The 17,787-nt window shown below is 37.0% G+C and overlaps 2 protein-coding genes across 2 annotated transcripts; one reads left to right on the top strand and one right to left on the bottom strand.

The window, feature by feature from the left end:
- The first annotated feature begins 379 nt into the window (after window positions 1-379).
- LOC111043552 lies at window positions 380-1,895 on the top strand. The gene is made up of 2 exons (XM_022328533.1): window positions 380-983; window positions 1,198-1,895. Exons 1-2 carry the CDS (start codon window positions 380-382, stop codon window positions 1,893-1,895), a joined length of 1,302 nt encoding a protein of 433 aa, XP_022184225.1.
- Window positions 1,896-15,371: 13,476 nt separating this feature from the next.
- On the bottom strand, window positions 15,372-17,489 carry LOC120354932 (runt-related transcription factor 2-like). The gene is made up of 2 exons (XM_039443098.1): window positions 16,621-17,489; window positions 15,372-15,554 (listed from the first exon to the last, which is right to left on the bottom strand). Exon 1 carries the CDS (start codon window positions 16,990-16,992, stop codon window positions 16,624-16,626), a length of 369 nt encoding a protein of 122 aa, XP_039299032.1. The 5' UTR covers window positions 16,993-17,489; the 3' UTR covers window positions 15,372-15,554; window positions 16,621-16,623.
- Window positions 17,490-17,787: the final 298 nt, after the last annotated feature.

Here is a 17,787-nt window from a genome sequence, read left to right on the forward strand (position 1 = left end):
AGCATCCTCCATACTAGACAAGTACAAGGACGCTGTTTATAGCGACGAAAAGTTTTAACTACTACTGTAAGAGTTCATTCAATTCAAATGAAATCATCAAAGCCTATATAAGGTCTAGAAGATATCCACATTCAATTAAAGAAAATTTCAAATAACATATTAAAGACATACTCTAACAGGGTATTATTATTAAGTTAATATCATTTTGTAGTCCATTATGGGTTGTTCCTGAAAAGACTGCCCCGAGAGAACCACCCAAGTTCAAAGTTGTTGTAGATTTTAGAAAACAGGTTGAGACAGGTTCTTGATCAGACTGAGTCAGAAAATTATCCCCTTCCATGTTTAGAAAGAACTGAGGAAGAATGACATAAATATTGTAATGGGAGACTTCAACTCCAAAGTGGGGGAAGGGAAAACCTCTGACGCTGTTGGCCCGTTTGGACTTGGAGAGAGAAACAAGAGAGGAGACTCACTGGAACTGTTTGCATCAACACATGACTTAGTTGTAACAAACACATGGTTTAAACAACCCAAGCGCCGGTTGTATACCTGGAAAAGTCCCAGTGACAAACCAGAAAAGGTGATCAGAAATCAGATTGACTTTATTATGATCAACAAGAGGTTCCGAAACAGCTGCATGACAATGAGGACCTACCCAGGCGCTGATATTCTATCAGATCATAATCCCCTGGTGGGAGATTTCAGAATCAGAATGAAGAAGATCAAAAAGAAATCACCCCCACCTTTCGATTTGAGAAAACTAAGATATGAGAAAACAAAGGCAGATGTGATACGGACTCTCAATGATCAGTATGAAGGGACAGACAGAGGTGATGTGGAAATGGAACTGAAAGGTCTACAGAAAATAGTACAAAATATAAAAACGGATATGCTGAAACCAGAAAAGAGGAGGAATAAACCATGGATGACCAAGGAGATTCTTGAACTTATGGAGGATAGAAGATTGTCAAGGGGTAGCAAAGGTGAGTACTGTAGGATCCAGAAGATCATTGTAAACAAAATAAGAGATCCAAAGAGAAAGAAATGATTGAAAAGTGTGAAGAGATAGAATATTTACAGAGCAAGCATGACGACTTCAACATCTACAAGAAAGTGAGAGAGCTTACTGGGACTGGCCGAAGAAAGACGGGAAGTGTGCTGTTATCAGATAAGGGAGATGTAATTCTATCTTGGAAGAGAAGAAAGAACAGTGGACAAAGTACATCGAGAAACTGTTCCAAGACAACAGAGCTGAAGGCATCCCACATGAGATGGGAGAGTGTGGACCGCACATTTTGGAGGAAGAGGTCAATGCAGCAATCAACCAAATGAAGAACGGGAAGGCAGCTGGGCCCAATGGAATACACGCAGAGTTCCTAAAACTCCTTGGAACAGAGAACATAAAACGGTTGACAAGCATTTTCAATCAGATTTACACATCGGGCAGGATCCCAGAGTCATGGCTGAAATCGGAGTTCATCACTTTACCAAAGAAACCAAGTGCCAAGACCTGTGATGACTATTGCACCATCAGCTTAATGAGCCATGTGTTGAAGCTGTTTCTGAAGATAATTCATAAACGAATATACAAACTGTGTGAAGAACAGATAGCGCTGAATCAGTTTGGTTTCTTGAATGCTGTGGGTACACGGGAAGCCCTTTTTAGTGTACAAGTACTATTTCAACGAAGCAGAGATGTTAACTGCAGCGTATTTGCATGCCTTATAGATTATAAAAAGGCATTCGATCGGGTAATACACGAGAAGATGGTGGACATACTCAGAAACATTGGAATGGATTCAGGAACAATTAACATAATAATAAACCTGTACTGGAACCAGTCCGTGGTACTCAAAATACAGGGAGAGCATACGGAGGAGATAAATATTCAATGAGGAGTGAGGCAAGGATGTATTCTTTCACCCATCCTTTTTAATTTATACTCTGAATTCATCTTCAGGGAAGCACTTGAAGACATAGAAGAAGGCATATCCCTCAACGGCCTGTGTATCAATAATATCAGATATGCAGATGATACCATAATCTTTGCAGATACACCGGAAGGACTGCAGGCACTTTTAAACAAAGTTGTACAAGTAAGTGCTAGATATGGACTAGAAATGAATGGCAACAAGACAAAAATTTTAATAGTTAGTAAGGAAGAATTCAATAATGTCCATATCACTGTCAATAACATGAGAATAGAAAGAGTAAAGCACTACACATATTTGGGAATGATTATTTAAAAATCACAACATAACTCTTGCCACAAAGGTCCGCATCTTGAGATGTTATGTCTTCTCTGTGTTGCTATATGGAGTTGAAACATGGACAGTCACACAAGAACTTTCTAAAAGGCTGGAGGCCTTTGAAATGTGGCTGTACAGGAGGATGTTGCAGATCTCTTGAAAAGATAAGGTCACTAATGTAGAGGTCCTGCGTCACATGAATAAGAAGACAGAAATCATGAACACCATAAAAAGTCGCAAGTTACAGTACTTGGGTCACATCATGCGGAATGAGAAGAGATACGCACTGCTGCAGCAAATACTCCAAGGCAAAATTAACAGCAAGCGAGGCCGAGCAAGAAGAAGAACATCATGGCTGGCAAACCTGAGGCAGTGGTATGACAAATCATCCGCTGAGCTTTTTCGCATCGCAACCAACAGGGTCAAAATTGCATTGATGGTCGCCAACATCCGAACTGGATAGGCACCCTAAGAAGAAGATGTTTAGAAGATATGATTTAGAGGATGAGGGGAGCGCAGGTTTTCAGCACTTGGACCTAAAATATGGTTACCATGAGATCAAAATGAGCCCAAATGATATTGAGAAAACAGCATACCATTTGTTTGAAAAAAATGCTGCATTTACTTTTCAAAGACTTATGGATGAATTCTTGAAAAACATAGATGAGCAAGCAATCCAAATTTATTTTCTTCTTGGTGTCAGAAATGTTAGAAAAATGGGACCAAAAAAGAGAAACCAATCAAGAAATGTAGAAGGTGAGAAAAGAGAGCAAGAACAGTTTCAAGGGTCGGTAGCTCAGTTTCAAGCTGCCACTCCAGAGGCTTTCAATTTTTGGGAGCCTCAAGGATGGTCCAGATGGATTAAATGAGTAGATGAATTTCAAGAGTTAGGACTGACTTTTTTGCTCGAAATCCCCTCCCCCCTCTCACTTCTCGGCCATCCCGCCTCCCCTTCCCCCCGCCCGCAGGGTGGGGGTGTTCTAAAAATAGATTTCCCCCCTCTCTCTCTCTCTCTCTCTCCCTCTCCTTCTCCTTCTCCCTCTCCCTCTCCCTCTCCTTTTTATGAAAATATTCGACAGCAAATCGAGGAAACTGTGCATCATGCTGTTTCTATGGCAGTGAAGTCTATATTTGAGGAACTTCAGGCATTGAAGGAGGAGAACAAACAGCTGCACGATAGAATTCGTGAGCTAGAGGTGTCTTGTCACCTGAAGGTCGACGACCTCGAGCAATACGGGCGCCGACATTCAATACGTATTTTTGGGATCCCGGAGAGTGACAAAGAAGACACGGACCTGCTGGCGCTTGATGTCTTCAACAAGAAGCTGAACGTGCCCGTGACTCTGGTGGATGTCAACCGCTCGCATCGCGTTGGAAGGCGTCAACCACCTCAACAAGGGCAAGCTAAACCCAAGGACCGACCCATCATAGTACGACTCTGCAGCTACCGGACCAGGAAGATGATCTTCGACGCTAAGAGGAAGCTGAAGGGTTCCGGCGTCACCATTCGCGAGGATCTGACTGCGGAGCGTCTCAAGATCCTCAACGCTGCGGCCGACCGTCATGGGCATAGGAATGTCTGGTCATCGGACGGGAGGATCAAGATCTCTATCGGCGAGGGAGGATCCAAGAGGGTCCACACAGTCGAGAGGATGACCGACCTTCAGAAAATAGAGGTAAATTAAATCATTTCAGGATTCGATGACTAAGGTGCCCTTCACTACAATAATAGGAAATTCGTATTAAATACATTTCACAGTAGAAATACCTTGGCATTTTTCATGAGCTGGCTTTCTGTTCTATAAATGAATCTTTCAACTGCTATTTATGATTATATATGAGGCAATTATTTTAAACTAAGGAGATCCACATTTGTTAATACTGATTAATAACTTATCTTTATATTAATTCCCAAAACTACGTTCAATGCATCAACTACTATACTCCAGAGGGTACTTAGAGAATCATTATCTCTATTCTTACTAATAATTATTACATCTCTTACCAAAATTATCTCCATAATTAATAATTTTCGAAATGCTGAATTTCAAATAAATTGGATGATTAACATACGTTATAGATATGGATGTAATCTATAGGTAAAGATAGTAATCTCCTATATAATGATATCTTCTACTGTTGCCACAGCTTGAACAATAGAAGCTAATGTGTGAAGAATTATTGATAGAACAGAGGGGTAAGTAGTCTGTTCATATGCTTATATAGGGGCTGTGTTTCATTTAACGTTATCTTAGACATTCATCACTAAACTATTACAGTTCTCAATTTACTACTTTTATCGTTATTGCAACTCCCAATAGTTAATTATACTTCTAATACTATATAATATTCGATTCTTTCCCACATTATATCATACTATTCCTCTTCAATTTTATGCGGATATTATTCATTATCAGTTTTATTATGTATCTTTCCTCTATTGATAACTTTCTTCAAAGATTTTTCGTGTTTCTGCTGGCTTCTTCTTCTCTTTTTCAGTTTTTACTGGATCCCATTTCGCTCTATCTCCACCATGAACACGATCTTCCACTACTGGATTTCATCTCTCTCTGTCACCACTTGGACTCGATCTTCCACTACTGGATTCCTTCTCGCTCTACCTCCACTTGGACCCGATTCTTCCACTACTGGATACCTACTCGCTCTATCTCCACTTGGACCAGATCTCCCACTACCAGTTCTTCCTCAATCTTCATCTTATTCACCATTAGGATTATTCATCACCGAAACTCCACACATCTACATCTTATTGTGTTTAGTGAATTTTTGAACTAGTGCTTTAAATAGTGAAGGGAGCCGAACTGTCAAGGCATACTGAATGCACTCGAATCAAGAGACTTTTTCATTTAGGTTAAATTTTATCAGTTTCATCCCCATTTCCCCCGTCATGTGTCGTTCTGAGGTCGGTTCACGATTGGTCTGCTGCTTCCATGATGCCTCTCACTGACACGTCAGCTCACTCGCCCTCAAGTAGGTATGATTATTTCAATAATAGTAATAATGACGCAGGTATGTTTCTAGCAAATAAGCTCCACTCTTTCAAAAAACTTTTCAAGGCTGCTCACCTTAATGTACAATCCCTCAGTTGCCACATTGATGAACTCAGAGCAATCTTCCGTTTTCAAGACTTCAATATAATCGGAATTTCCGAATCATTTTTGAAGCCTAGTATTTCATCAAATTTTGTTGCATTGCCTGGATATAATCTTTTCCGGAATGATAGATTAAATAAAGCTTGTGGGGGTGTAGCAATTTATGTGAAAGATGGTATCAAAACAAAAGTTTTAATCACATCTAAACAAGAGTATTGTTCCAGACCAGAGTTTATGCTACTTGAATTATCCTTATCTAGTACTGATAAATTACTCGTTGGTATCTGTTATCGCCCACCAAAAATAGGTCATTTCACAGATTTCGAAAGTGCCTTGCTTTCTCTTATGCCTTGTTATAACCGTATACTAGTTATGGGGGATATGAACACCGACTTGAACATGACGAATCGTAACTTTGACTACTTTCAACTGACTACAATTTTCCAATGCCTAAACATGACTATTTTACCCCTCGATCCAACTCATCATACTAATGAATCAGACACACTCATTGACCTTCTCATTGTTAGTGATCCAATGAGGTTGTTCAAGCAGGCCAAATCTCAGTCCCAGCTATTTCTAGACATGATTTGATCTACTGTGTACTTTCCCATAAGATACCCAAGCCAGAACAGAAAATTATCACTTATAGAGACTTCAAAAACTTTGATGAAGCCGCCTTCCTGACTGATGTGGCTCAGACTCCATGGCATCAAATTGAAGCATTACCCTCAGTTGATGACATGGTCAAGACTTTCGAGAATTGGACTTTGACTTTGTACGACAAACATGCACCTTATGTGACTAGGAGGATTAATAGAAAACGACGAGTACCGTGGATGACTGAAGACATACTTAAGATGATGGGACGTAGAGACAAAGCACATAGAAAATTTAAAAAGACATTCGACTTGGACAGTTTGATAGAGTATAGGAGCCTTAGAAATAGGGTTAAACAGGAATTACGGAACTCAAAGATTAGGTACTTGAATTCGTTTATGACAAACAATAGACAAGACTCTAAATCACTTTGGCAGGGAATAAAAGAATTCGGGCTTGGCAAACAGAAATCGAATCCACAAATTGACTTACCATTGAATAATATAAATGACCATTTCGTTTCACACTCTAACCAACGCGACGAAGTTGTCATTGCTAATCATATAGATGATCTTGAAGAGCAGGTTACAAACTTAGATTTACCAATCACTGATCAATTTCATTTCCATCCAATCTCAGAAGAAGACACTTTCAGAGCAATTCAACGTATTCATAGTAATGCTACAGGTGTAGACAAAATTCCTATTAAATTTATCAAGAAGATGTTATTTGCTGTTTTACCAACCATTACATACATTTTCAACAAGTCACTTGAAGAAGGCATTTTCCCTGAAAACTGGAAGTTTGCTCTGGTTCGCCCTCTAAATAAAGTTCCATCACCCAATAAAGTTGAGGATTTTAGACCAATCAGTATTTTACCTGCATTGTCCAAAGTGCTAGAAAGACTCATTCATGCTCAAGTTGTAAAATTTCTAGACAACAATAGTAAGCTTCATAACTTTCAATCAGGCTTTAGAAAATTCCATTCAACTGAGACAGCTCTGCTTCGTGTCACTGATGATATAAGGTTAGCTATGGACCAAAGAAAATGCACCATCCTCACCTTATTTGATTTTTCTAAAGCATTCGATACTGTTGATCATACAGTCCTTCTGAATAAGTTGGCTATTCTTGGTTTCAGTCACAACTCGTTAGTTTGGTTCAAATCCTATCTATTAGGTAGGAAACAATGTGTATCTCTCGGTGACAGAAAGTCAACTTGGAAAAACGTTATGCATGGAGTACCACAAGGTTCAATTTTAGGCCCTCTCCTCTTCACTTTGTATGCTAATGACCTTTCTTCCATTATCAAATTCTCCAGTTTCCATACTTATGCAGACGACCTTCAAATCTATTTAAGCTGTCCCATAACAAAAATTAATGAAACAGTTGGAATGATGAATCAGGATATCAATTCGATAGTGGAATGGACAAAGAAAAATGGCCTTAAGCTTAATCCCATCAAAACACAACCCATTATAATTGGATATTCTCGTCTTATAAACAATATTGACCTTGAATCGATTCACAAAATTAGTGTAGACGGTAATGACATTCCTTACTGTAGCTCAGTTAAAAATTTAGGCATTATTATGAATAATACTCTTGACTGGTCAGAACAAGTGAACAAAACTTGTAAAAAGGTATTCTCAGCCATGCATGCATTGAAGAAAATGCACGATATCCTCCCTAGAAACATTAAATTATTATTGGTTCAATCTCTCATCTTCCCACATTTAATGTATTGTAATTCTGTTCTTAATGATATGCAAGTCACTCTGAATGATAAACTACAGCGTTGCCAAAATTATTGTCTACGTTTCGTCTACTCTCTCCAACGCCATGATCATATCACCCCAGCCCACATTGCTAGTTCAACATTGAAGCTTCCCGATCAGAGGCTTTTTCGAATAGTCAAGCTTGTTAGAGATATCTTGAAATACGGTAATCCGAACTATTTTAAAGATGATTTCAAATTTGTCTCTGAAGGTAGGAGGATAGATGCTTCACATACTAGAACCGGAGAAAGTACTTTAAGGATACCCAATCATCGAACTACTATTTTCACAAAATCCTTCTTAGTCAGTGCCTGTCGTGCATGGAATACACTTCCTGTTTCTATCAGGTCTATCGAGAGCCGAGCGAGCTTCAACCTGACTTTAAAAAAACATATTTTGGAACAAATGACTGAAACTGTCCGGCCCTAGAACGATCACATGACAACCATCCCTCACCCATTCCACCAATATAAACCTTCAAACCATGTTATAGAACGAATTGTATATATATATATATTATATAAACCCATGTTATTTCAATTATACACTGCATACTGCTGTATATTACTGAAATTTGATAACCCTGATCTACTTTCAGCCTACTTCTTTTTATTAATCAATTATTTGTTCTTATCTACCTATATAATTATTTTACTTTATCAATTTTCTGTTTTTTTTTCTCTTCAATATTCATATTGATAAAAACTTTTACAATATTTCCATTAATAAATAAATCCTTAGTTTAAATAACGAAATTAACGTTGTGGTAGAGAGTTAGTGGGGAGGATATTTTTAATATTCTTCCCAAAGAATGGACATTGATATGTCCAAAGCTCCGCCAATTTATGTAGATGCATAACAATATGATTATTATCTATAGTTATTATATTACAAATTGCTTTTTCATATCATATACAGTTCAATAGTTATTTTCTTAGTCTATATTATGTAAATTCATCTATAACTTTGCTGTATTGTAAGCTATTATATATAAGTGTATAAGCCAGTATATATTGTAATCTACATAAATAAAGTACTCAATCAATCAATCAATCAATCAATCCTTCTCCCTCTCCCTCTCTCTCTTATCTTATCTTATCTAATCTAATCTTATATTATCTAATATAATCTAATCTTCCCCTCCCCCAGTGAGGACGAGGGGGATGAAGAAGGAGAGAGTGATCTCTCTCTCAGTGAGGGAAAAAATAATTTCCCTGTGAGGGGAGTGAGGGAAAAAATAATTTCCCTTTGAGGGAAAAATTCTCTACTGTCAGATTAAAGTGAATCCATTCTCAAATTCTCTACTGTCAAATTAAAGTGAATCCATATTACTACATCTAATAATCTAATGCTGTCAAATTAAAGTGAATCCATATTTCTACATCTAATAACTTATACTGTCAAATTAAAGTGAATGCATATTTCTACATCTAATGCTTAATAATAATAATGGTTTGCTTTCCACCTGACAGTTAAGAAAACTCAATCAATTTATATTGAATTTTCATGTGCTGTACAAACCGCAGGCGTTATTGTTAAAGTGTTTCTCCGAGAATATCTATAGTAAATTTAGAATGAGCTAGCATATCCAAAAATAGGTATAGATATCCTCAGACCTATTTCACTTGGGGGTCATACTCAAGCTCTATTGATGTCTGACATATCTCAACAGAGAGAGGTCAATGATCTAAGTTGTTCTTTTACATTTTTTATCTGCAATGTCATACAAGCATTTCCAAAGTTCGTCGGAATTTGTAACAATAGTTGACAAATCATTTGCACTACAATAATGTAGATGTCCTGTATCTAGTATGTCAAGTAATTCGAAAATCTCAGATAAAATTGGAAAGTGTACATTTTCTGTTTTTGTTAACACTAAATCAACATCATTGCCTTGGAATCCTGTTGAAAATTTTATTATTCTTTGCAATTGAATCAAATTCATTAAATGAAATTGACATCAAGAGCCGAGTTAATTTTTTGAATTTAGCAAAGCTAAAACACTGCATGTCCTTGATTGCTATGAACTATAATTGATAAGGCACGAGGTGCACTTAGCTGTAACAGATGTCTGTGAGGGGGGCGTATCTTGCTTCTAAAAAAATTAATTGCAGCTCGCGTGCTAACAGCAAAATGAGGTGGGCGTAACTTTTTTGATACGTGCTTGCTCAATCTAGACTGAAACTAAACCAAAATGCACAAGGAAATATCTGAATGAAAAATTTGTTTTCAACATAGAAAAAGTTTATTTACACATTTCACTACAACAATACATAACTTCATCTTCAATTTTAATTAACTTATCTATAGACAAATTATGAGGATGGTAATAACACAAATAGTCTCTTATATCGTTCAAATTAACTGTGCTTAGAAAAATGTCATTCAATTGTTTCGGCAAACTATAATTTTCAAGAGATGATTTCTTAATAGCAATTTTGCATTCATCATACCAGTCGATACAGTTTTTTAACCTCACTTCCAACTCGTTGTCGGCAGCTAACCACTTTGTCGGATCCATGTTGTTGAGCGAATGAAGAAAACTATGTGTAGGCAGGTACTATTATAGAGTAATTAAGCGGTCTTTCTTCATTAATTGTCGACAGACAACATGTACGTGCTTTATGCAGTCTCAATGCATGCATGCAATAAACACACTGAATCTCTTTTCCATTGTAGAAGAATCCATAACGAGCAAAGTTTCTTTTCTGTGAATTTGTGTACATCGGCACGATTTTCATACTTTGCATTCGATTGTTTTTGCACAAGAAATTATTTGTTTGATACATATTTTTAAACAACAAAGAATTATAATGTTGGGCAGAGAACAAAGCACAGCGAGCATCTGGTCTGTTTTTATGAATGTTACACACAGCATAACACCATGAACTAGTGAAAAAGCTGAAATCGGGTTTTGGAAAATCCTCAGGTATACATTGAACGTTAGTATGTAATCTTCTTAAAAACTTTGCTTTCTCAGTTCCTTTTGTGAAAATTTTCTCATAACCTGCAAGGTAATCACGTATTAATGAGTCACTGTATTCTAAATCTCCATCTTCCCATTTTATTTTATGATAGTGACGCTCTAACCATGTTACATCGTTATACAATTTTGCACTTAATTCTGTCTTTTCGAATGGTGATTTGAAATGGAATACAATATAATTATTAAACTGATCAATTATGGCAAGTTCTTTCACAATAATTTGATTACAATCTTGTTTAAACCAGTGAAGATCAACTGTAGCAATTTTCGAACTTGCTTGCTTGTCCACTTCTTTCTCTTCGACGGCGGCGGCGGGCTCCTCAAATCCTTCGTCTTTCCTCTCCTCTTCTCGTTTCTCCTCCTCCTCCTCCACCTGCAGCGGCTTCGGTGTACTGCATCTTGCTTCATAATAGAAACTATCAAGATCGCACTGAATACCAATAGAGCGAGTTTGCGGCTTGTCCAAAATATCAGAACACAAAGAATAGGACATGTTACCTGTTCAAAAGTGAAACTGATAATGAACCAAATTTGTCAGAGTGCACACCTTATATAGCCGCTGCGCAAATTACTGAACTTCATTCACCATGCTCGTCAGAGGTGTGTACTCCATCACACGATCGCTAATTAAAACGCAATAGGCAAAAGTATTTGCAGGTACTGCACTATTAAATTCCATTTCAATACGAACATCTGTCAATGATTTCAAATGACTTGCTTGGTGTGAACAATCTACAACAATCAGCGGTGTTGATTCACAAAACGTTTTAAAGTCAATTTCTGTTCCGAGTTTGCTATTGATTGAATGATTATAATACGAGGGTGCGAAATCCAGGAACATGCGGTATAATACCTCCTTTTTACCTAGCAGATTTTTATATAGATAATACTCGCTGTTCAAATATACTTTAACATTGTAAATACCGCAGCTATCGAAATTAGATATTGATTTTTTAATTTTATTCTTACGATCAGTTTGAAATGCAATTATAACGTATTTTGGACTATCAAAACTCGATGTGGTGTGAACTGCCCAAGAATGGTTAAGTGAAATACCGCAGCTATCGAAATTAGATATTAATTTTTTAATTTTATTCTTACGATCAGTTTGAAATGCAATTATAACGTATTTTGGACTATCAAAACTTGATGTGGTGTGAACTGCCCAAGAATGGTTAAGTGAATTTTGCAAATTTGGTAATTCACAAATTTCCCAATGTCGGAAACCTAATTTCAGTGGAGTGTCAGCATCGAGCAGTCTCAAAAATTTCAGTCTTACATGATCTTCTAAAGTTATGTAGGGCATTCTCCATTGTAGTTTTGTAATTTTCACACTAACGTTTGTTCCACTTGCCGACTCAACACAATTTAGATCTGTCGGCGACCTCAATAAGACGAGTTCCTGTTTCAAATTTAGAATTATTCTTTGAAAATCTTCAAAAAACGGGAGGATTAATTTGAGCGGTACACAGAAAGTGAATTTATTATCCGTTGGCTCATATCCTGCTCTGTCAAAACCAGTCAAGTGATATGTGTTTTTATCGAGCGTATTCTTCACTAGAATAGCTTTAATTGTGGATGTTAATCCAATCAATCTTGATTTAGAAATTTGCTGACCTGCTAATTCATATCGTATTTCATCAAAAAGGTTGCCGATTACATTACTGCTTAATTTATAGTCTGCCGCAACTGGTGCATTGGTTGGTCCTGTTCCCGGTTTTGTACAGTTAACTGTTCCCTCAATAAATATGAATGATTTGCAAGGTAAAGAATAGACATCTAAAGAATTTATACCAATACGTGCCTCGTCAAAGTTTTTTATTTCCTGTCCCGAATAAACTGTATGAGTGTGAAATTGGAATTTGGTTATATCATTATAAAACTGAAGGTCTGTCTCCACGTCCAGAGTTTCACTAATTGCTGCCGCTCCCCCTCCTCCTAACATTCCACCAATCAACTATAAAACCCAACTTTTCTAATATTCTCGTGCTTTTAGCCGACAGAGCACGTTTGTTTTTAGGTGTTGACACTCTCACGTTCGTCTCTCTAATGACATCACGTGTACATGTCTTATTTGAACATGGATTGAAAACAAGATAACCCATTACTTTTCACATATGTGTAACCTAATTGTAATTGTATCTCCACGGAAATCAATAAACGATCCGTTCTGGTCCGTTACCTTTACATTAATAGTTTGAATTCGATGCGTATTCAAAGGTACATAAATAATCGGTGATGTTACTTCGTTTATTAAATAGCCGCTAAGAACCTTTGGTAAAAATTCGTAGATTATATGTTTTTGTTTCCTGTCAGAGTAACTGCCACATGCTAAATTACACTCGAGTACAATACTACCAATGCTTGTTATGTTAACCAAATGCTGAGAATAATGCCATTTATTTGGCTGCAAAACAACATTATCAAAACCAAGTATCTTTCCAATCGAATCAGTACGTGTGAAATCAATGGGTTTATCAGAATGAATTTCAATCTTCATAGTATTTATGTTTGGGCGTATAATAAGTTTATTCTTCTTCTCATCAATATTCAATTTATTCTTTAAAGATTTTATAATATCCTCAACTTCATATGCACCCGTATCCAGCTCAATTAATCTATCGCCATATTTGAAGCTGGAATTTGTTCCTTTGTTAATGTTTGCAATACTATTGTAACTACAAAAATTAATCAATCCAATTTCCCATTCACGATTTTTATCCAATTCTATAATTTCTTGTAAATGTTCATAGAGGTTACTTGTGTTAGATCTTAATGTAATAACAACCATCTTGTGTGTGTGTGCGTTCAGCACAAACACTTAATTACAACTGATTTGCAAGAAACAATAATGTAAGATGACCGCAAAAATCACTATTTAATGGTTGCATGTGCTCTACATTATAAAATATATTTACTCCAATTTCTTTTTTCCAATATTTGTCCAATTCGTATGGCGGTTGTAAATTTCCAATTGGATCAAAATACCAAACATTGGAACCGACTTTTCTATATGCAACCCAATGTGTATCATTCTTGCTTTCCCTTGCTAAATTCACAATGGCATTCTCGTTTTTTAGAATTTTTTTGGGTAATGCATCTAGCATATATATGCCTCTTAGCTGAATCTGTAATAATTTCGACCAATCAATCAAATCATAATTACTCAATTCTCCTTCAATATTCATGTCTTCTTCTTCTTCCTACTCTTCTTTGTTGTTCTTCATTTCTTAACTTGGGGGAATAAACTCACTCCATATGATGATGGGGGTGGTGCTGGAGGGGGTAAAACTCTCCCCCCACTAATACTAGGAAAAGGCTTCAAAAAATACCCTTTTCCTGCAATATGCTTTTTCAACTGAGCTATAGCTTTGCGTCTAATATCATTACTATAACTTCTCCTCTCATTCTCCTTCTTCTTCTTCTTTCTCAAAGACCCACCAAACGCCACTTTAGCTTTCATGACGTTTGTAACAAGATAGCTAAGTGCTTTCTCAGCAGGAGGTGTTTGAGGATTTTTGAAAATGTCCCATGCAGCGTTTGCTAGAGCTCTGTCAGCTACCGCTCGAGTTTTATTATTGCTATCTTGCGTATACGCTATATCATGTACCTTACAAGCTCTATCTAATGAATTTATTCCTTGATCACCTCTCTTTAACCTTTCATTAACCTTTGTGCCCGGGCCACACCACTGGTAGCCCCCCGGGAGGTAAATTTCCTCTTGCAGGTTATCAATTACCTTAATATAGTTGATGTCACATTACCTGCCAAACCTGACACACCTTTAAAAAGTTTTGCCGCTGAACTCAAGATTCCTTTACCTCGTTTCCTCGAACTCTGCTTTCTCCTACATACCATTTTCTTACCTTTCAACTCAATGGTTGAACATTAACTGAGGTTAATTAATCATTACACCAACTTAATCAAAAGAAAATTGAATTGGTTTAATTTTCAATCGAGTTGGAAATGAATTCACATGCTATGATACATTGCTTGAATGATAAGAATATTATTCCAAATAGCAAATAATCTGAAAAGGTGAATGCAATTTGAAAAGGGGGAGGTGCGCCCACCCACATCTGCAGGAACGCATGCCAAAACAGATGTGGGAGGGAGCCGCTTGACTGTACAGCTGTCTGTGTAGCAGTAAAGACTACTGAGCATGCTCGCAACAAACTATAAAAGGAGCGCTCACCTTATTTAAATATCATTCACAACAGAGCAGCTGAACCAGCATCTCTTCTGTGTTTTACTACTACTTCTAGTGAACTGTGTATAACAGGTGAGAATTGAGAACAATTTTTATAGAATAACAAAAAAACTATTTATTGAACACTACACTACTCACACATACATATATACATATTAACATGTAAAGCATGTTAATGCTAGATGGTCAGTGACATAAAAAATGTTAAATGCTAATTTAGCATTTAACAATTTTTATGTCAGTCATAAAAGCATTAACATGCTTTACAAACAGAGATAAGGTTTTGCACTTCAATTTAAAATTTTCAATGTCTTTTGTGCACAAAATCCGGGTAAATCTTTCTGGAAGATAAACATCTGTTGTACGTAGTCCGGGTACCCGGATTTTGAGCACAATTCGCCGCCCGTGCTGGTTGGACGCCTCTCTCACGTCACATATCGGATATGGCATGCCCTCTTCCAACTCGCGGAGAGGCGTCCATGGCTTCTCGGCGCGGCTATTTGACAATCTCAGGAAGTTCTCCGATTGCATCTCGTCCTCATCCTCTGTCTCCACTTCCCCCTCCTCCCGCAAGAGAGGCATGATCGAGCTGTCCTCCTCCTCTTCCGGCACATGTTTCTGTTGAAAAATATTTCATTAGACTCTTATTTGTTTCAGGTTTTCCATCATCAAATCATACGAGAGAGAGAGAGAGAGAGAACTTGCTCAACAGATTCACTACTCAAAACTGAAAGTAAGAAATAACTCGGAAATTCTCCGATTACTTTAACATAACTCAATTCAAATTGCTAGATAATTGACTCGAAAAATTTTTCAGCTCATTACAATCAACTATGCATGTGATCAGATTTTTCATTATTCGAATCAGTAATTTGATATTAAAGTTATTGCAGAAAACATCAATATTTCAGTTCATTACAATCAACTATGCATGTGATCGGATTTTTCATAATTCAAATAACAATGTATTATTCGAATCAATATTTCAGATCATTACATGCACATTTTTATCAACAATAATTTTGTTTCACACGAAATATTATAACAGTTTATGCATGTGATCGGATTTTTCATAATTCAAATAACAATGTATTATTCGAATCAATATTTCAGTTCATTACATGCTCATTTTTATCAACAATAATTTTGTTTCACACAAAATATTATAAACAGTTTATGCATGTGATCAGATTTTTCATAATTCAAATAACAATGTATTATTCGAATCAGTAATTTGATATAGTAAGTAATATATAAGTATTAATGATATATAAGTAATAACTCGGAAATTGTCCGATTACTTTAACATAACTCAATTCAAATTGCTAGATAATTGAATTGTTTCAGTATAATCTTTCATGCAACATATTTGAATTTGTTATTGAAATTACTAAAACATGTTTATTTTGAATTTTTATCCAAATTTCAATGCAACCATCATGAAAATTTATCTGTGTTCGGATTGTTTTGATAGCACAATTAGAAGTCAAGCTCAGTCTTGACTTCGCTCACAGTATAAGAATCAGTAATTTCATAGTTCAATTCATTCAAATAAACATAGACTTGTAATGTGCACAAAAGATTTTATCCATTGGAAATTAGTTTTAAAAAAACTAATTCACATTTTATAAAGATTTTGTGCACATTACATGTTAATACAATAATAATATTTCTTCAAGCTAACCTTTTATTGAGTGAGCACGGCCTCGTCCTCGAAAACTAGCCTCCTCTTCACCGGCTGCTTGCTGGGTTGAGTTGACAGCACCGCTCGTCGCGGCGCCCAGGTAGCCGGTGTAGATTGTGGCAGAGGACTGTCCGGAATCACGATCTCCTCACCCCTCTCTCGTTGAACGAAGATTCCCTGTCTCTTCAGGGGTGAGGCGGAGGAGGAGGCGGCGGAGACAGCGGAGGCGGCAGCTGTGGCAGCGGAGGTGGCAGCCGAGCTGCAAGCTTTCTGCTGCTGCTTCTGCTGCTGCTGCTGCTGCCAGTAGTTGAGCTGCTGCTCTGTTGGTGGGCTGTCTGGTATGATGAAGCTTGAAGATGATGATGAATCCATTGTGTAGATGATGATTAGGGAGAAGTTCACGTAGGGTATATAAGTTCACTTAACTCTTCTCTAACGTAAATGGTGATTTTCCTCTGAGGCAACTGATTTTATACCAAGTCGTTTCTCTGTCTGTTGCAGGCTTGTACGAGTGAGAGAGAGCATACGAGGGGGCGTGTGCAATTGGAGCATGCTGTACTCAACTCCCCAGAGGTTTACCAGCAGCACAACGCTGACATTCAATTGTAAGTAAGTATAATCCGTTACATTCTGATATTTTTGAAATAACACTTACTTATTGATTTCTAATATTTGGTTGCAGTTATTAAATATTTCATTGTTTTCACAGCATTTTCTCACCTCTCAACTTGAGTTCCAGACCTCATAACCAGTTGAGCTCTCATCGAGGGAACACACCTGAGAGGAATCAATCTGAAAGGAAGCTAGAGCTGAGAGGAATCAATCATACCATAGCCACCTACACAGTCAAGGAGATTCACACAGCATCAACCAGTACATGTAAGTACATTTTTACTTTGATTTTATCCTCTGTGGAGGAGAGGAAAATTGTCCTCGGAGGACAATTTTTGTCCTCGGAGGACAGTTTTTGTCCTCGGAGGATAAAAAACCTTCTACAATATACTGCATGCATGCGATTTTACCTCATCTTTACGATACCCTATATCCGGAACATCCAACCCCCGCTCTTCTTTCTCACACTCTTCATATAAACAAAACGGTAAATGAATTACTTTTTCAAATGGATTTTCGATAATATATTTGCAATAGACACATTGCGGATAGAAT

Source organism: Nilaparvata lugens, chromosome X (assembly GCF_014356525.2).
Source record: "Nilaparvata lugens isolate BPH chromosome X, ASM1435652v1, whole genome shotgun sequence".
In the NCBI taxonomy this organism is placed as follows: domain Eukaryota; kingdom Metazoa; phylum Arthropoda; class Insecta; order Hemiptera; family Delphacidae; genus Nilaparvata; species Nilaparvata lugens.